General features: G+C 46.4%; 1 protein-coding gene across 2 annotated transcripts in view; it reads left to right on the top strand.

Annotated features, from left to right (window-relative positions):
- The window catches only part of LOC136580867 (uncharacterized), a 60,190-nt gene that overhangs the window by 4,927 nt on the left and 34,145 nt on the right, over window positions 1-21,118 (top strand). For both annotated transcript variants that reach the window (XM_066581756.1, XM_066581755.1), the window contains exons 2-5: window positions 4,843-4,903; window positions 14,086-14,308; window positions 18,427-18,560; window positions 19,478-19,670. In XM_066581756.1, coding sequence (XP_066437853.1) covers window positions 4,843-4,903; window positions 14,086-14,308; window positions 18,427-18,560; window positions 19,478-19,670 — 611 coding nt within the window. The remainder of the gene's footprint in view (window positions 1-4,842; window positions 4,904-14,085; window positions 14,309-18,426; window positions 18,561-19,477; window positions 19,671-21,118) is intronic.

Raw genomic sequence — 21,118 nt, 5'->3', positions numbered from 1 at the left:
TCCCTCACCATCCTTTTACAGTGCTCCCGCCGACTCAGCCTTGACTGGGGAGCGGTGACACAGTCTTGCTGGGGAGCCATAATGCTGTCAAAGGCCTTGGAGAGTGTTCCCCTGCCTGTGCTGTACATGCTGCCTGATCTCCGCGCCTCCCCTGCTACCTGGCCCTCGGAACTGCGCCTTCTGCCACTAGCGCTGTCGGATGGCAATTTTACCATCAGTTTGTCCGCCAGGGTCCTGTGGTATAGCATCACTCTCGAACCCCTTTCCTCTTCGGGTATGAGAGTGAAAAGGTTCTCCTTATACCGTGGGTCGAGCAGTGTGTACACCCAGTAATCCGTAGTGGCCAGAATGCGTGTAACGCGAGGGTCATGAGAAAGGCATCCTAACATGAAGTCAGCCATGTGTGCCAGGGTACCTGTACGCAACACATGGCTGTCCTCACTAGGAAGATCACTTTCAGGATCCTCCTCCTCCTCCGGCCATACACGCTGAAAGGATGACAGGCAAGCAGCATGGGTACCCTCAGCAGTGGGACAAGCTGTCTCTTCCCCCTCCTCCTCATGCTCCTCCCCCTCCTCCTCCTCCAAAACGCGCTGAGATATAGACATGAGGGTGCTCCGACTATCAAGCGACATACTGTCTTCCCCCGCCTCCGTTTCCGAGCGCAAAGCGTCTGCCTTTATGCTTTGCAGGGAACTTCTCAAGAGGCATAGCAGAGGAATGGTGACGCTAATGATTGTAACATCGCCGCTCACCATCTGGGTAGACTCCTCAAAGTTTCCAAGGACCTGGCAGATGTCTGCCAACCAGGCCCAGTCTTCTGTAAAGAATTGAGGAGGCTGACTCCCACTACGCCGCCCATGTTGGAGTTGGTATTCCACTATAGCTCTACGCTGTTCATAGAGCCTGGCCAACATGTGGAGCGTAGAGTTCCACCATGTGGGCACGTCGCACAGCAGTCGGTACACTGGCAGATTAAACCGATGTTGCAGGGTCCGCAGGGTGGCAGCATCCGTGTTGGACTTGCGGAAATGTGCGCTGAGCCGGCACATCTTTCCGAGCAGGTCTGACAAGCGTGGGTAGCTTTTCAGAAACCGCTGAACCACCAAATTAAAGATGTGGGCCAGGCATGGCACGTGCGTGAGGTTGCCGAGCTGCAGAGCCGCCACCAGGTTACGGCCGTTGTCACACACGACCATGCCCGGTTGGAGGCTCAGCGGTGAAAGCCAGCGGTCGGTCTGCTCTGTCAGACCCTGCAGCAGTTCGTGGGCCGTGTGCCTCTTCTCTCCTAAGCTGAGTAGTTTCAGCACGGCCTGCTGACGCTTGCCCACCGCTGTGCTGCCACGCCGCGTGACACCGACTGCTGGCGACGTGCTGCTGCTGACACATCTTGATTGCGAGATAGAGGTTGCGGAGGAGGAGGCGTGTGGTTTAGTGGAGGAAGCATACACCGCCGCAGATACCAGCACCGAGCTGGGGCCCGCAATTCTGGGGGTGGGTAGGACGTGAGCGGTCCCAGGCTCTGACTCGGTCCCAGCCTCCACTAAATTCACCCAATGTGTCGTTAGGGAGATATAGTGGCCCTGCCTGCCTGTGCTTGTCCACGTGTCCGTTGTTAAGTGGACCTTGGCAGTAACCGCGTTGGTGAGGGCGCGTACAATGTTGCGGGACACGTGGTCGTGCAGGGCTGGGACAGCACATAGGGAAAAGTAGTGGCGACTGGAAACCGAGTAGCGCGGGGCCGCCGCTGCCATCATGTTTTTGAAAGCCTCCGTTTCCACAAGCCTATACGGCAGCATCTCCGGGCTGATCAATTTGGCTATGTGCACGTTTAACGCTTGAGCATGCGGGTGCGTGGCAGCGTACTTGCGCTTGCGCTCAAACAGTTGCGCTAGCGACGGCTGGACGCTGCGCTGAGAGACATTGCTGGATGGGGCCGAGGACAGCGGAGGTGAGGGTGTGGGTGCAGGCCAGGAGACGGTAGTGCCTGTGTCCTCAGAGGGGGGTTGGATCTCAGTGGCAGGTTGGGGCACAGGGGGAGAGGCAGTGGTGCAAACCGGAGGCGGTGAACGGCCTTCGTCCCACGTTGTGGGGTGCTTGGTCATCATATGCCTGCGCATGCTGGTGGTGGTGGCTTCCCGGCTGATCGTGGCGCGACAAACCTTGCACACCACAGTTCGTCGGTCGTCTGCACTCTCAGTGAAAAACTGCCACACATTTGAGCACCTCGGCCTCTGCAGGGTGGCATGGCGCGAGGGGGCGCTTTGCAAACAGTTGGTGGATTATTCGGTCTAGCCCTGCCTCTACCCCTGGCCACCGCACTGCCTCTTCCAACCTGCCCTGCTGCTGCACTTGCCTCCCCCTCTGAAGACCTGTCCTCAGTAGGCTTAGCAAACCAGGTGGGGTCAGTCACCTCATCGTCAGCTGCTCTTCCTCCGAATCCTCTGTGCGCTCCTCCCTCGGACTTACTGCCCTTACTACTACCTCACTGATAGACAACTGTGTCTCATCGTCATCGTCCTCCTCACCCACTGAAAGCTCTTGAGACAGTTGCCGGAAGTCCCCAGCCTCATCCCCCGGACCCCGGGAACTTTCCAAAGGTTGGGCATCGGTCACGACAAACTCCTCCGGTGGGAGAGGAACCATTGCTGCCCAATCTCGGCAGGGGCCCGAGAACAGTTCCTGGGAGTCTGCCTGCTCCTCAGAATGTGTCATTTTCATGGAGTGAGGAGGCTGGGAGGAAGGAGGAGCAGCAGCCAGAGGATTCAGAGTTGCAGCAGTGGACGGCGTAGAAGACTGGGTGGTTGATAGATTGCTGGATGCACTTTCTGCCATCCACGACAGGACCTGCTCACACTGCTCAGTTTCCAATAAAGGTCTACCGCGTGGACCCATTAATTGTGAGATGAATATGGGGACCCCAGAAACTTGCCTCTTTCCTATTCCCGCAGCAGTCGGCTGCGATACACCTGGACCAGGAGCTCGGCCTGTGCCCACACCCTGACTTGGGCCTCCGCGTCCTCGCCCGCGTCCACGTCCTCTAGGCCTACCCCTCAGCATGGTGTATTACGAGTAGAGCAGAAACTGAACGCTGTAATTAAATGTGCCGCTTATTGGCCTGTGGTTGGAGGCTGACTTCGCTTACGGAACGCACAGCAGAGCCAGGAAACAATTATGCGCAAGGCTGGGTATTAATTAGCGACTACTACCCCCAGCAGACACGCAGTAAACTGTAGACGGTCACAGGCTTAGCTGGGTAGTAATGAGCGACTACTAGTACCCCCAGCAGACATGCAGTAAACTGAAGACGGTCACAGGCAGCCCAAATATAGTATTTTTTTCCCCAATTTTGGGGAAAAAGCCCACTGCCTATATAGCCTGTATATGGATTTCCCTGTTGGAGGATGACTGTGGTTATTGAAAGCACAGTGCAGCCAGAAAAAATTATGCGCAAGGCTGGGTATTAATGAGCGACTACTAGTACCCCCAGCAGACACGCAGTAAACTGAAGACGGTCACAGGCAGCCCAAATATAGTATTTTTTTTTCCCAATTTTGGGGAAAAAGCGCACTGCCTATATAGCCTGTATATGGATTTCCCTGTTGGAGGATGACTGTGGTTATTGAAAGCACAGTGCAGCCAGAAAAAATTATGCACAAGGCTGCACTAACACCTAGCTGGGTAATAAGTGAGCGACTACTACCCCCAGCAGACACGCAGTAAACTGAACACGGTCACAGGCAGGCCAAAGATTTTTTTTTCCAATTTTTTTGAAAAAGCCCACTGACTATATAGCCAGTATACCTCTTTCCCTGTACCACTGTCCCTGCCTCACCAGTACTGCCCCTATACTCAGTAAAATGACTGCAGACTGAGGACGCTATGGTCTGCACGCCCGATATACAAAAAAAAAATTTGCAAAACTGCTAAAAGCAGCCTCAACAGTACTGCACACAGTCAGATGTGGGGACCGTTGTGGTTCTTGATGACGAAGATAACAGCCTAACACTCTCCCTATAGCAGCTACAGCAAGACGGCACTTTCCCTAATGTCTCTCAGCGTGCATCTGTGGCGAGCCACGGCCGGCCCCAGTTTATACACTCGGGTGGCACCTGATCTCCCCAGCCACTCACTGCAGGGGGGTGGTATAGGGCTGGAACTTCACAGGAGGAAGTTGTAATGCCTTCCCTGTCTTTCTATTGGCCAGAAAAGGGCGCAAATGTCTCAGGGAAGAAAATGGAAGTCACTCGAACACCGCGTGGTGCTCATCTCGAGTAACGAGCATCTCGAGTACCCTAATACGCGAACGAGTATCAAGCTCGGACGAGTGCGCTCGCTCATCTCTAGTGGCTATCTTTCATTGATGCGATTTTACGGTGCGGGAAGGTGGCCTGTAAAAACACATATGCTGGTGTGAATGTTTTGATTGTTGGATGTGTGCTTTAAATCATTTTAAACTCTATGTCTTGTTGCCTGGAGTGTCTGGGAAGACCCTTAGGAAACTGGGTGGTGGAGGCCCCTTGGCCTCTAGCAAGGTGTGATGTCTTGTGGTGCAGGCCCTCCCTATAATCCTGCACATTACTGTCCGATACAAATACCTTATGTACTTATTTGCCGCTAAAAGTTGAAATGTTGCTTATCATAATGCCAGTGTGCCATATTTCATCAAACCCCTTCTACAATGTAGTTCTACGTATGTTCATTAGTTATTACCATGTCTACATCTGCAACATTTTTTTACCTGCAGACATAATAGTTAACCAGATACTAACTCCAAATCTACTTTAAAATACTGGCCCAGTTTTAAGATTTGTTGATTTATTCACCTGTTTATTCATTCAGGAAGCAGAAGACACCGTGGATTTTTGTGTGGCCAGTGACCTGAAAATTTCCCTGGAAAAAGGTATTTTATCTTTATGCTTAATATTAATTTGTCTACTGTATGCATTTGCATGAATTTGCGTGAGAGGATTAAAGGAGCTCATGAAACATGATAACGATACCATTTCTCGCCTGTGTCATTGCGGGACATAGCAAAGACCTTGGGTATAGCTTTTGACAGTAGGAGGTGGACACTAAGCAAAGGAAGAGTTGGCTCCTATTAGCTATACCCCTCCTGCACCCACCAAACTAAATCAGTTTTAGTTTAGGGTCCATAGGAGGCAGACCTTCCTACTGCAAGTCTTCAAGATCATGGAGTTCTTTGGACTTTGTGGGTGACAGATTCTACTACCCTACTGAGAAGGGACACCAGGGTTGCCACTAAAGGTGCGTTTGCGTGGAACGATCGTTAAAAAAAAAAAAATTGCTGGATTGGTCAAATTTGAATGATAACCGTTCAGTGTAAACACAGCCAATGATCGAATTTGTTTGTTCATCGTTCATTTCATGCAGGCATGAAGATCATCGTTGGCTCGTTCACTAATCATTCAGTTCAAATAACGATTGTTCAGTCGTTCTCATTCACTTGTATGTTGAATGTGAACGACTGAATGTTTTAGCAAGCGAACAAGCCAACAATTTATCTGCATGTATAAACAGGCTGTAAACAGGCTGCACGATTGAATTCTGACATAATTCACTCTATCTAAAAGCACCCTTACTTCCCTGCTGCTTCCCTATCTCCCAAAGGCAAGGTGGCACAGCTCCCACTCTAAGGATGAAATATTGAATTCTGACTCTTCCTTAGATGAGGAACAATCTTTCAAAGTCTCCACTATAGTTGACATTCATACTCAGGCAGTAAAAGAGATGCTCCATGTGCAAGACCACAATTCCTCTACCACCGCAGGCTCCTTCTCCTTTCCATCGTACTAGACGTTCACATAAAACACTTCCCACTCATGCAGAATTTAAGCAGGTTGCGACCAAGGAATGGTCAACTCTGGATAAACATTTCCTCAAGCTTAAGTGCTTGGCCATTAGGTATCTGATCCAGAGGAGTCAGTTAAAAAATGGTCCTCTTCACCATCGGTGGATGCCCTAATGTCTTACCCTTCCCATGGTAGATACGTCATCCTTTATGGATCAACATGATAAATGGCTAGAATCCTTTGCCAAGTCATCTTTTGAGCCAACCAGTTTGGCCTTTCATCTACTCTTCACCTCGTCATGGGTCAGTAGGGCCACATTCGAGTGGGCAAAATAGTGCTGAGGAGTCCTCTTCGGTGCCCCACAGGAGGCGTTAGCTGAGCTGGCTCTTTAACTGTCCCAGGCAGGACAATTCATCTGCGAGGCCTCCTTGAATGCCATCAAGCTATTAGCCCACTCCTCCTTGATTGCCACAGCTAAAGTGGCTAAAGTGCTAGTCTATTGACCTTACTTCAAAAATGTGTCTTGCAGGACTTCCCTTTATAGCCATCTAAACAAAATAATTTCTGAGGCAACAGGCGGAAAAGGTTCTCATCTTCTACAATATAGGCCCTCTGCTCAGTACACTGCCAAAAAGAAAATGCTTGCCTTTCGTTTTTTTTGTTGCTCCAGGCCATGGCCCATTTAAAATCACACCAGTCCTCTCAGGACTACATAAAGCACCCATCATTTAAACTGTGTACTTCCTGGCACTCTCGTCCTCAAGAAACCAAGCCCTCTTAGGCAAAGTCCTACTTGGCATAAAGGGTAGTCCCCACCACAGTTATCAATGGTGTGAGCCATCTCCTGGTATTCAGGGAGATGTGGTTCGCTCACATCCAAGATTCCTGTGTGCACAAGATTGTTTCTTTGGGATACGCAATAGATTTCATTCTGCTGACCCAGAGTTTTTTTGCTTTTTCCCCACCATCCGATCTGACCAGACTCTTTTAGTACCTTCGAACCATTCAAGATTTGCTCGACCAAGGTATCATCATCTCCATTCCTTCTCACAAACGTTTTACTGGATTTTACTCTATTCAAGGCAGTACCGTATGCACAGTTTCACACTTGCCCACTTCAATGAGCCATCCTAGCTTGCTGGAAAAGCTTGCTTAAGGCCCTGGATCGGCCCTTGATTCTACCTCAGTTGGTTCGTCAGTCCCTTCTCTGGTGGCTGACGACACCCAACCTCTTTCAAGGAAGGTCCTTCCTCCCCCTCCACTGGAAGATGATAACCACGGACACCAGCCTCTCAGAGTGGGGGGAATCTTAGGCAGCCTAAGAGGGACAATAGTCCAGCTCAGAATCAGCCCGCCACATCAACATTATGGAACTCAGAGCTATCCGATTGTGCCTGGTCCTTTGGTCCCAGATTCTGGTCAGTCATCCGATTCATGTCCAGACAGACAACACAACAGCCGTAGTGTATAGAAACCACCAGGGCAACACAAGAAGTGCAATGGTGATGAATGAGGCTGCTGAAATCCTCTACTGGGACAGACATCCCAACCATTTCAGCCATTCACATCCCAGGAGTGAAAAATTAGATGGCGGACTTTCTCAGCAGAGAAACAGTAGACTCAGGGGAGTGAGCACTACTTGAGGAAGTTTTTGCGGATATGTCCTTTAAATTGGGCATGCCAGATATGGATCTCTTGGCATCTGGACTCAACAGTGAGCTCATGCTCTTTGTCTCACAAACTCATGATCTTTAATCAAAGCTAAGTCAAATGAGAAGAATTAAAATCCAAACTCAAAATTCTAAATGTGGGTGGTTGATGCCCTAGTGATCCCAGGAAACCAGTTCTTGTTCCTGTATGCTTTTCCACCGACATCTCTGATCCCATGGATCCTCAAGAAAGCCAAGATGAAGGGCGTCCCCATGATGCTCATAGCGCCAGACTGGCCATGTCATCCTTGATACACCAATCTTGTGTCCCTACTGGTTGAAACTTCCTGGTCCATGCCACTCAGACAGTATCTGCTGCAGCAGAGTCCAGCTCTTTATCTACATATGCATACGCTATGTTTGATGGTGTTGCTGTTGAAACCGCAGTCTTGAAAGCACAGGGATTCATGGACCCCTTTGTACGGACTATGCTCAGGGCGAAGAAACCTTCTTCCTCTCGCATCTACCATAGGGTGTGGAAGTCCTTCTTCAGCTAGTGCAAGCAACATCATCCACAACCCATGCATTTTTCTGTTCTTTCCTTTCTCCAGTTAGGCATGGATATGGGTTTGAGCCTCAGCTCATGAAAGGGTCAAGTCTCTACACTGTCTATTCTTTTCTAATGCCACCTGGTTTCCAAGTCCATGGCGCATACTTTCCTTCAAGGAGGGGCACGTTGCCCCTTCTTACGGTCTTCAATTAGCACCTTGGGACCTCAAGCTTAGAAGCTTTACAATTGTCTTCCTTTGAGCCGATGTGTGACATTTCCCTCTGTCTGCTTTCTTGGAATGTTGTCTTCCTGGTAGCCATCACTTCCACCTACTACTTCTCTGAGCCCTCCACACTGACATGTAGGTCTCCTTTTCTGGTGTTTCCTCAGAACAAACTGGCCCTTTGTCCAATTCCATCCTTCCCTAGGTATTTTCATCTTTCCACCTCAACGGGAACATCGTTCTGCCCTCCTTCTGTCCAGAGTCTTCACAGCTTATGGAACGTTATCTGCAGAAGCTTGAAGACGTCTGCGCATTACGGATCTATCTTGCACGTACAGAATGCTTCCACGTTACGAATTCTCTGTTCCTCTTTCCTGACGGCCCTCATTGAGGTCTGCCTCCAAGTTCACCATTGCCCAGAGGCCTAACGTGCAAAGGGCAAGAATTTGCCCATTCGGGTAACAGCTCACTCCACATATGTGGTGGGTGCCTTCTGGGCAGTGTCCCCTAACGTTTCTACACTCCAGGTCTGCAAGGCTGCAATCTGGTCTTCACTTCATACCTTCATGAAGTTTTACAGAGTGTATACTTTTGCATCCTCTGATGCTGCTCTTAGTATCAGGATTCTACAGGCAGCAGTACCCTGATTGCATCTGAGATACTTTTGGCCCATCCCGAGGGACTGTTTTTGAATGTCCCAAGGTCTTCGCTGTGTCCACCAATGACTCAGCTGAAAAAAAAGGATTTTTTGTTACTCACCATAAAAATCCTTTTATTGGATGTTCATTGGGGGACATAGCACCCAAACATTATTCGGGGGAACCAGACGTTTCTCTGTTTTGAGCTTCCCCTTCACTTCTTCATTTAGTTGTATGTTGTTTCAAGTGATATATTCAGTTAGCCTATGGGCTTTTCTCTTCTACTGCTTGTGTACAAACTGCTATAGCTGAGTGGCTACAGGAGGGGTATAGCTGATAGGAGTCAACTCTTCCTTTGTTTAGTGTCTACCTCCTAGTGGGAGAAACTATACCCAAGGTCTTCGCTGTGTTCCCCAATGAACATCCGAGAAAAGGATTTTATGGTGATTTACGAAAAATCCTGTTTTTATGAGTGTAAAAGCTCCAGCACTTCCTTTATATACATATTGGAGTGGCTGCATTATATTTGAGTCTCCAAGAGGAAGATGGAGCTTGTAGGGCACATGGTAGATCACATGGCATTAACCCCTTCCCGCTCCTGGACGTACCTGGTACGTCATGGTAGCGGGATACTTCCCGCAACATGACGTACCTGGTACGTCCTGGAGATAGCACGGGATCACATAAGATCCCGCGCTATCCCGCAGCGGGAGCCGGCTGTCAGTCACAGTCGGCGTCCCGCTCCAACAGCGGGGGGACATCGGAGATGCGCCCGCCGCTGTTAACCCCTTCCCTGCCACGATCTAAGTAGATCGCGGCAGGGAAAGAGTTCACAGAGGGATCGCGATCCTTGTGTGTCTCCGGCCGGAACTCGCGATGTTATCGCGAGAGCCCGGCCTGTCACCATGGCAACAGGACGCCAGACACTGGCGTCCTGTATTGCCTGTGCCTATAATCGCTGTACAAGCGATAAGGCATGGCAGAGCAGTAGCTTTGCCATGCCTTATGACAGCGATCATAGGCACAGTGATGTAAGTCCCTCAGAGGGACTCAAATAGTATAAAAAAAAGAAAAGAAAAGTGTAAAAAAAAGAAAAATGTAAAAAAAAAAATGTAAAAAACCCCTTTTTTATGCTTTTTCTAATATTAGCATAAAAAAAGGAAAAAAACTAAAACCCCACATATTGGATATTGACGCGTCCGTAACGACGTGTACAAAAAGTTGAACACGCTTTTTATTTTGTACGACAAAAAGCGTAAAAAAAAACGCTAAAAAACAGAGGCAAAATGCTAATTTTTAGCATTTTGCCTCACAAAAAATGCAATAAAAGTGATCAAAAAAGCCGTACATTTCCCAAAATGGTACCAATAAAAACTACAGCTCGTCTCGCAAAAAATAAGCCCTTAAAGAGCTCCGTACATAGAAAAATAAAAAAGTTACATGACTTTGAATGCAGCTATAGAGAAAAAAAAAAGATTTCCAAAAAAAGGGGGTTTTATTGCAAAAAAGTGTAAAAACCTAAAAAAAATATAACAATTTTGGTATCGTTGTTACCATACCGACCCGCAGAAAAAATTTAGTGTGTCATTTATGCTGCATGATTAACGCTGTAAAAAAAAAAAAAATCTATGGCAGAATTGATGCGTTTTCTCTCCCTGTTATCATTAAAAAAAAAATAAAAAAATTTTATGATATTGTCTATATACCCAAAAGTGGCACCGATAAAAACTACAGATCGCCACGCAAAAAACAAGCCCTTATATGGCCGCGTCCACGGAAAAATAAAAAAGTTATGGCTTTTGAAAAATGGAGATGGAAAAATACCAAAAAATCGTTTGGTCCTCAACGCCAAAATAGGCCGTGTCATTAAAGGGTTAATATACATGAAAACAAGTCATCTTGTCCCTTTCCTGTAAACTCATGGCCTGATTTCTTGTAAAACAATCTTCTCTTAGAGCTTGTGGTTGGCAGTTATGTGGAAACATTTCTAGAGATCTGCGATTTATGTGATTAGGTCTAAACTTGCTGCATTTCCAGAGACATGGGGTAGATGGGGAAATGGTTGTTGACCAAAAGATAGTGTTTAGCATTTTGAGTTTGGATCTTAATTCCTCCCATTGAGTTACTTTTGATTGAAGATAAATATATTAGTTTGTACATGTCAGGACAATTCAACAACTTTATCAAAGAGAAAGAGACGTCCGCTGTAAAGCGTCAGCTGTCAAAAAAGCGGTCAACCAATTTTTGTGAGGCAGCGCAGTCTAGTGAGCATTGTTTACCTAAAACAGTGATGGGCAACCTTTTGAGTTAGGTGTGTCAAAATTCACCAAAAAAAACGAGCATAACTTGGGTGGTGTGTCACTTTAAGAAAAAAATTATAAATTTTTGATATTTATAGTTTAAATAACAAAAATGTATAATTGTAATATATAACTGTATTTAATAAACCCATAGCACAGGCCCTCGCCTCTCGCAGCCTCCCCCTCACTTATCTCAGTAATGATGAGCCCCCATCAGCGACAGCGGCCCCAGCAGTGACAGCGCCCCCCACAGTGGCCCCCAGCAGTGACAGTGCCCCCCACAGCAGCCCCCAGTAATGACAGTGCCCCCCACAGCGGCCCCCAGCAGTGACATTGGCCCCCCCCCAACAGCCCCCAGCAGGGAGAGTGCCCCCCCCCACAGTGGCCCCCAGCATGACAGTGGCCCCCCACAGTGGCCCCCAGTAGTGACAGCGCCCCCCAGCAGCGACAGCGCCCCCCACAGCGGCCCCTAGCAGCGACAGTGTCCCCCCACAGCAGCCCCCACTAGCGACAGGGCCCCCCACAGTGGCCCCCAGCAGTGACAGCGGCCCCCAACAGCAACAGCGGCCCCCATCAGTGACATTGGCCCACCACAGCAGCCCCCAGCAGTGACAGTGGCCCCCTCACCAGATTGACATCACAGTCAGCGCTGCCAGTAGCGCTGGTTAGTGAATACCAGCAGGGGAGCCGCAGCCTCTGCCAGTATTCACTAACGGGGTGAACGGCTGACAACGGCCGTGTGTCAGCGACTATGGCTACGCGTGTCATAGGTTCGCCATCATGGACCTAAAAGGTAGATCTGTAGTTGTGAATAGATTGTCAATCCTCATACATCTTGCATCATACATTGGTTGTCAATGACGGGACAAAAGTGTCAGACCACTGGGACTAAGATATACTAATTTATCCCCTCTTACAGTTTCTCCAGCACATGATTGAAACACTTGGATAAATGTCTGAGGAGGAGGACTTGACTAGTGAGAGGCTCATATCCATTGTTGGTGGGACACAACTGGGAAGGTAGTTTAGACAGAAGTGATTGGTTGCTGCTGAGTTCTCTATCTGGCTGCTCCAATCTGATAATTGATTCCTTTTGTGTATATTTTAATATATTGGATTCAGAAGACAAATGTAAAGAGCCAGAACAATATTCTATAGGTCTTTTTTTGGTTGCCTTACATGTAGGGGTCCTGTTTGCATTGGCCCAAATATGGCAACTTGTCTCTGGGAATAGACATGTAATAGGACAGGGAGCTTCTCCCGCGGGGTTGGTGTCAGGAAAGGAAGTACAGGGTTTAGAAAGGCATTATTATTAGAGGGAGGCTAGAGGCCTATTATCTTGTGGGGGTAGAACATAATTTAACCATAGGGTCCAGACCCTCAAAAATCTGTCATGTCTATCCTTCAGTAATATGAAAAAAGGTTTGGTACTGTGTTAGCCAGTAGAATAAAGTGTGATTGTTCTCAGTGAGAGAAGCCAAGTAATCTTGTAGATATGATACCTTTTAATGGCTAACAAAAATACATGATGTTACAGCAAGCTTTCAGGGATATCGCCCCTTCGTCAGGCTGATGAATGAAACTAGTTTGGATGGCAGATAATTATAACATACAGATGCAGAGGGGAGGGAGACACCCCTCTTGATCTAAATAAATGTTCACACACAGAAATATGAGACACAAGACAGTCTGAGCAGGGAGATAAATACTAAATCAGTCCACTGAGCTGAGGAATGCAACGGTTTTATGATGTCTGTTATCTTAATTAGTTTCCTGGCATCAGAAGGAATATTATCAATACATTTATTTACTAGGGTCTGTCAGGGTTTTTCGAATACATTACAAATAGTTACTGAATATATTAAAAAGTATACTTGAATCCAGAGTCGCTTTACCCGGGACCACCATATGAAGGAGCATGTCGCTTGGGGTTGAAAAACCCACGCAAACAGTTGGGGGAGTAACCTGGTACTGCATAAGCAGTAGGGGGTTAGGTACCAACGCAATAAGATTTTATATGATGTTTCAAGCATTAGTATTTTTTCAGGGTTAGTCTGCCAGTTTAGATACCATTGACCCATTGACAGCTTTAAAATATAAGGGGATTCTGGACACAGTAATGCATCCTACAAGAAATCCCGAAAGAGCATTAAATGAGTAGTAGACATGGAGAACCCCATCACAGGAATGGTAGATTAAGAGAACAACATAGTTTTTGATAACAGAAGAGCTTAAAGGGGTTGTCTCGCGAAATCAAGTGGGGTTATACACTTCTGTATGGCCATATTAATGCACTTTGTAATATACATCGTGCATTAAATATGAGCCATCCAGAAGTTATTCACTTACCTGCTCCGTTGCTAGCGTCCCCGTCGCCATGGTTCCGTCTAATTTCGGTGTCTTCTTGCTTTTTTAGACGCGCTTGCGCAGATGGGTCTTCTCCCTTCGGCTCGGCTCTGCAGCATCGGCGGTTTGGCTCCGCCCCCTTGTACGCGTCATCGCGTAGCTCCGCCCCATCACGTGCCGATTCCAGCCAATCAGGAGGCTGGAACCGGCACACGTCATGGGGCGGAGCTACGCGATGACGCGTACAAGGGGGCGGAGCCAAACCGCCGATGCTGCAGAGCCGAAGGGAGAAGACCCATCTGCGCAAGCGCGTCTAAAAAAGCAAGAAGACACCGAAATTAGACGGAACCATGGCGACGGGGACGCTAGCAATGGAGCAGGTAAGTGAATAACTTCTGTATGGCTCATATTTAATGCACGATGTATATTACAAAGTGCATTAATATGGCCATACAGAAGTATATAACCCCACTTGATTTTGCGAGACAACCCCTTTAAACAAGAAAGATCATGTCAAAGCTGTGACCATAATGCCCCCACTTACTCCTTTGTTTCTCTCTTTACAGTATCAAAGGCGATTTACGGAAAGTTTATTTCAGATTGGCATGGTCCGCCCGAGGAATTACAAAATCAGCCTCTGTATAAAGAGATCAGCTGTGGGATACAGAGTGTCTTCTTTAATCTGAAAAGCAGAACACGTCCCTTGGAAGAATATGAAATAATTATATCCATCACTACTGGATTGCTTACGCATTTTAAAAACAAGAGAGGAAAAAAAGTGACTTACAGGTAAGAACAAAGATCAGTTACAAGCAGGGGCATAACTATAGAGGGTGCAGGGGATGCGGTTGCACCCGGGCCCAGGAGCCTTAGGGGCCTATAAGGCCTCTCTTCCCAATACAGGGAACCCAGTACTATGAGTAAAGCATTATAGTTGGGGGCCCTGTTACAGGTTTTGCATTGGGGCCCGGGAGCTTCAAGTTACGCCTCTGGTTACAAGTATGTTCATAATCCCTTATAAGCCATTTTCGTTTCTGCTGCTTATTTCTCTCAGCCTTTGGAAACAGAGGACTCTAACTTGTACTTATGCAGTGCCATCTTGTCTGATCTCCATTAGAGATGAGTGAGCATACTCGATAAGGCAAACTACTCGAGCGAGTAGTGCCTTATGCGAGTACCTGCCCGCTCGTCTCTAAAGATTCTGGTGTCGGCGGGGGGCGGGGAGCGGCGAGGGAGAGCGGGGAGGAACGGAGGGGAGATCTCTCTCTCCCTCTCTTCCCCCTGCTCACCGCCGCAACTCACCTGTCACCCGCGCCGGCAGCCAAATCTTTAGAGACGAGCGGGCAGGTACCCGAATAAGGCACTACTCGCTCAAGTAGTTTGCCTTATTGAGTATGCTCGCTCATCTCTAATCTCCATGGTTTAACATTGTCTGACTACATCTTTAGTAAGTAGTCCATGGGGACTGTCCTATAAAAATGAGATTCTCAACCATGTAGAATATTCTGTCCTTGTTCAACATTATCCATGAGGGCTTTGCTTTATCTCCCCTACAATATCTGGCACCTATGAACAAAAGTTTACAAAAAAGATAAAATAGGTCAGCACTACCCAATGGAAATATATCTCAATAGAAACCTATAGGTGCACATTAAATCATGGCTGCATCATACAGCAGAAGCAGAAACCAAAAATGGCAACAGTACGCAAAATAACTTTACTATCAGAGGTATACAGACCTATAATCAATACTCCAACCACATGAAATAATGCAAGGTTATTTTGCGTGCTGTTGCCATTTTTGGTTTCTGCTTCTATGAACAAAATGTATTAGTATTGTAATTTATTCATAAGTGTGCCATTAACTTCCCGGCTACTGTGGAAATGAAATACAAAACTATTAAAATAAGGCCCAATGTCCATGGGTGGACTTGAATTGCAGAATCCGTGCGGAGGCACCCGTGTGGACGATCTGCAGTTCAAGCCACCCATAGAGAAACATGGCCGTCCGCAGCTGAATTAAAGCATGCAGATTTGTTTTGAGGACCTTTTGGTCTGTAAAATAAACCGTAACATGCTCCATTTCAGTGCGGTTCCCGCACGGACGGCTTCCATTGAGGTCAATGGGAGCCGTCTGATCCAAAGCCTGTCTGCAACTGAATTGTGGATGGACCGTGGATTCTGCAGGAAAGCAGGAGTTTAAAAAGAAAAACAGGTTGTCTACAGTGACTAATTCAAGTTCAACAGCCGTGTTTGTGTCTGGAGACCTAGGAGTGAGAACCTCAATCAGGCCTTTGCTGTGAAGCGGCACATTGCCCTCACTGCTGGTGTGGTGGTCTGGGAGGGGGAGGGGGGGCATTGCATAGGACAGTCGGTCACCCCCAGTAGTGGTACGAGGAACAATGACAGCTCGGCGATATGTTCAGGACCTCCTGCAGCCACATGTGTTCCTCTCATAGCTGCTTCCAAGAGCCATTTTCCAGCAGGATAATGCTCGGCCGCACACACAAGGGGGTCACAGGAATGTCCCCATAACATTGTCACACTTCTGGGGCTGCCGGTTAGATGTATCACCAATAAACCAAGTATGGGACCATCTGGGACGCCAACTTCAACAGCCTGCGTCTTTTGCATGATATAGAGGCTCAGTTACAGCAAATGTGGACCGATATGCCATAGGATACAATACGGAACCTGTATGCCTCCATGCCCTTTCGTATCACATCTTTCTTCCAAGCTAGTGGTACAACAGGGTCATAGAGCCTTCCATCCAGGGGTCAGCTTTCCACAATAAATGATCCTTTTGCTCCAATATTGTAATCAGATATTTATATCAACATTACAATCACACAGAAAGTTTCATTCGATTCCGACAACTCCATCTAGGGGAGGGATTTTTTTTCCAATGAATGTAGTTGTGTAGTGAAGATAGTGTTATTGTAGGTGTGTAAATTTGTGACAAGATGTATTAGGATGACAGAGCAGAATACACAAGTGCTGCAGTGTTCTGTACAACGACCAAAAGATCATATATAGAGGATCTACTTGAAAACTAAAAAAAATATTATAGACTTGTTTAAAATTATAAAAAGTAAAAAGTATTAAAGTTCAAAAAACTTTTTCTATTTATTACATTAAAAAATATAAAGAATAAAAACAATAAATGTAATTTGTATCACCGCAGAAAATACTTATTAACCCCTTGAGTGGCACGCCCGGAAAATTTCCGTGACGAGCTCCACTGCTCATAGCAACATAGCCCGGAAGATTTCCGGGCTATGTATCACTATGGGAGCTGCAGAGCACAATGCCACAAGCTGTGACAGTGTGCTCTGCCTGCACAGACCCACAGAGAACAAAGCAAGGGCTTTGAAAAACCAGCAGAAGATATTGCCGATATGTCGGCAATCTCCTGCTTTGTTTACAGGTTGCCATAGAGACCATCGGCTTGTCAGAAGCAAGCCGATGGTCTCTGTGGCAGGGAGAGCTTGTTGTTAGCTGTCAGAGGACAGCTAGGTACTAGCTCTTACAGCAGAGATCAGAGAAAACCTCCGATCTCTGCTGTGTTAACCCCTTACATGCTGCAGTCTATGTGACTGCAGCATGTAAAGGGCTGTCACTGCAGCATGTAAAGGGCTGTCACCATCGGACCCCCGGAATGTGATCAGGGGTCCTGATGGATCCCTGTGGAAGTCCCCTAAAGGGACAAAAAAAAAAAATTAAAAAATTATAAAAAAAATAATAAAAACACTTGTCTCCCTTTACTTTGTAAAAAAATCAAAAATACAATCACACATGTGGTATCCATGCGTCGTAATGACCCAGAGAAGGAAGTTAATGCATTATTTAACCCCTAATGACATGGCCTCTTTTTTTCTTTTTTCCCCATTTCTGTTTTTCCTCCCTCCTGTTTAAAAAATCACAACTTGTCCCGTAAAAAACAAGCCCTTATATGGCCGTGTCAATGGAAAAATGAAAAAGTTATGGTTCTTGAGACGCAACTGCAAAATTAGTTGAATTTCAATGATTAGACCATTTTAAAAAACCTGCCCTGGTGGGCACGACAGGGTGGTAGGAAACCCGCCACTCAAGGGGTTAAATGTTTTTTTTAATCCTTCATGATGAACGCCGTAGTTAAATAAAAACTGCAATACCAGAATTTCAGTTTTTTGCACCTTGCAGCCCTAAACAATGGAAAAAAAACCAAGTGTTCACACAGCCCCATCAACGGACAAATGAAAAAGTTACGGGACTTCGATTTTGACAAGAGAAAGTAATTGTCTCTTATAAAAAGGCTTTTTGATTTATAAGAGTAGAAAAACTATATAAAGTTGGCGTCATAGTAACTGTACCGACCCATAAAATTAAGTTAAAATTGCATTTTCACCAATTAGTGAATGCTGTAAAAAAAAAAAAAAAGAACCACCCACCCACAAAAAATCGATGCAGTTGCTTTCTTTTTCCATTTCACCTCGCTTAAAAGTTTTTCAATACATTATGTGGTGCACTAAGTGATACCTTTACAAAGCACAACTTGTCCCACAGAAAACAAGTTTTCATACGGCTACGACAACAGAAATATGAAAAGGGTATTGCCTTTGAAGGCAGAGATAAAAACCCCTATTCACTTGCATGAGATTGAGCTGCTCTGAGGCCATGTGACCGACAAACGTGATATCATAAGTCTGGAGACCTCGCTGCTCACCGGAGGGTTTATGGTGATCGGTCAGCTGATCGGTGGGGATCTGTAGCAGATCATTAGTGGTTGCACTTTCCCTCACTCGCTTCATCTCTTGCCTGATAAGTGATGTTATTCTGAATGTAAGGAGTAGAAGAAAAGTTTTAGTTTTAGTTTAGATTTAGTTTGTACTATCTAACAAAAAATATCTGTGTTCACAATTTAACAGATTTAAAACACGTCAAGAAGAAGTTGATTTTCTTAGAAAACACATCAGATGCCTTCTAGACTATTGGCTGCCAGAGTCAATGCAAAGTTCTCGGCTTATTTATGTCTTCCTAACTGAAATTCTATCAGTAAATGGTAAGAAATGTGTATTATTATAAGCTTTTAGGACCTCATCTGCATCAGAGGCTCCATGAGGGGCATGAATAAAGCAATACTTACTCCTGGCAAAACATCAGACATCTCAAAAGGACTCAAAGGACCCCATTATAAGTCAGGGTGGTCCGTCCTACCCCACTGGTGTTCATCATGCGATGGATCTGTCAGTGTTGTGGCTTCCATTATACATATACAAAAGGCACAAAGCAGGTGTGAACAGTCTTATTGTCTGCATTAAGGAATGTGTTTCAGTCGCAGATTCCCATCAGACCCATTCTTCTCATCAAAACAATGGAAAGCATAATGCTTTCCTCACCTAAATAGTGGCATGTCAAAAGTTTTGATCGATGGGGGCCGGGTGTTGAGGTTGGGGTTCTCAGCGCTGTGCCTCTTCGGTTGTTTCCGTCACTGTTTTGGGAAACAATGAAAAGTTTATGGAGTCCGTACACCGCTTGTAATGATAGTTGAACAGGAACACTTCAGTGACACTATGACATATCATAAGTTTTTAAAAGCTGCCCCTATCACTTCAGTCCATACCAGACACAGCGCTGTACATTGTATAGTGGCTGTGCCCGGTATAGCAGCTCAACCCTATTAACTTGCATGAGATTGAGCTGCTCTGAGGCCATGTGACCGACAAACGTGACATCATAGGTCTGGAGACCTCAGTGCTCACCGAAGGGTTTATGGTCTGTTCAGTCAGCCGATCGGTGGGATCTGTAGCAGATCATTAGTAGATCATCAATAATTAGGTCCAAGAAAACCCTTTAATAAATGTGGGTTAACATATTGAATGTCTGTGTTATCTTTCGACGGAAAGGCAGATTTTACAGTCCAAAAAATACTGTAAATGGTTTTTCCTTTTTTAACTTCTTTTCACATTTTCTTTGCAGTATTGGAACAAATTATCAACAATTTTTCTGACTTTACATATATAAACGAAACAATAGTGGCGGCCTTGGACGATGAACCCGTCACACAGCAGAAAGAAGATTCCGGCAGATGTGATGAGATGAAACTGGACATTGGGTGCAAAGAATCGGATGATTCTAATACAGTCATGGAAAGTGACAGTACTATATCCAGGTAATAGTTACTACCATTGGTGCAATAAAGAGCATATTGCGGGTATGCTATATTTGTTATTAGAGATGAGCGAGCATACTCATTAAGGGCAGACACTCAAGCGAGTATCGTGCTTTTCGAGTACCTGCCTGCTCGTCACAAAAGATTCGGGTGCCGGCAGGGGTGAGCTGTGCGTTGCCGGAGTGAGCAGGAGGGAAGGGAGAGAGAGAGGGAGAGAGAGGGAGAGAGAGGGAGAGAGAGGAGGGAGTGAGAGGGAGCGAGAGGGAGAGGGGGAAAGGGAGGGAGAGAGAGAGGGAGAGAGAGAGGGAGAGAGAGAGAGAGGGAGAGAGAGAGGGAGAGAGAGGGAGAGAGAGGGAGAGAGAGGGAGAGAGAGGGAGAGAGAGGGAGAGAGAGGGAGAGAGAGAGGGAGAGAGAGGGGGAGAGAGATATTCCTCCCCGCTCTCCCCCGCCGGCACCTGAATCTTTTGTGACGAGCAGGCAGGTACTTGAAAAGGATGATACTCGCTCGAGTATCTCCCCTTAACGAGTATGCTCGCTCATCTCTATTTGTTATGTCAGTTATTGAAGCGGTTGTCCCTCACTTAAAGGTGTTTTCCAGGCAGCGCTTGCCAGGATGCACCGGGGTCGAAGTGGAAGCGCTGCTCCAACAATTGTGTAGTGGCCAGCACTTTGTAATTGCAAACACATGTCTCATTGAAATCAATGGGAGCTGCTCTTGTAATTGCAAGCCGGGGTCCCACTGATTTGAATGAGAGCTGTGCCTGCAATTATAAGCTTCAGCCACTACACAGGACCGGAGTAGTGCTTTCGCTTCAACCCCGGTGTATCACGATCGGCACTGCCTGGATAACCCCTTTAAATATGACATTATATTTCTTTGTTATATCATCCAAGACATAAAATATTTCAGCCATAATAAAAGCATGCCCCAAGTCTAGATATTGCTGTTATACACCTGTCATGACTCCCACTGGTGTTCTTTTTGATTTTTTTTTTTCAGAATCTGCATCTAATGTGTCCAGTGCCAGTGATTACATTTGACCAGTGGCTCAATCGCACCCTAGAGATTCCTGCTACTGTGCAGGCAGCCAATAAGTATTGTTGCAGTAGAAGTCCTGTCTTCTCGCCAGCACTAAACATGTTAGATGGATGTTCTGACACAAAAGCATATTTTAACCCTTTGCAGTCCAATTTTGGATTCAGGGTTTCCTAGGGGGCTTTCTCTTTCTGCCATTATACAATGGCGCCGTCTGCTGGCTAGAGCCAGTACTGCAGTATGTCGCATGCTGGAGAGGCCCCCAACAACAGCAGCCAGTAATATACAATAAGAATACCCTGCCGGACGTCTTCCGACATCGGAGCTGTACAGGCTTCAATGAGAATGTCTTCAGACTTCAGACAGTGGATTAGAAAGGGTTAAAAATCATTCCAGTTAAAAAATTGTTTTG

This window comes from Eleutherodactylus coqui, chromosome 10 (assembly GCF_035609145.1).
Source record: "Eleutherodactylus coqui strain aEleCoq1 chromosome 10, aEleCoq1.hap1, whole genome shotgun sequence".
Taxonomy (NCBI): Eukaryota; Metazoa; Chordata; class Amphibia; order Anura; family Eleutherodactylidae; genus Eleutherodactylus; species Eleutherodactylus coqui.
The sequence above is the reverse complement of the archived record's forward strand: the minus strand, read 5'-3'. Positions and strand labels throughout refer to the sequence as shown.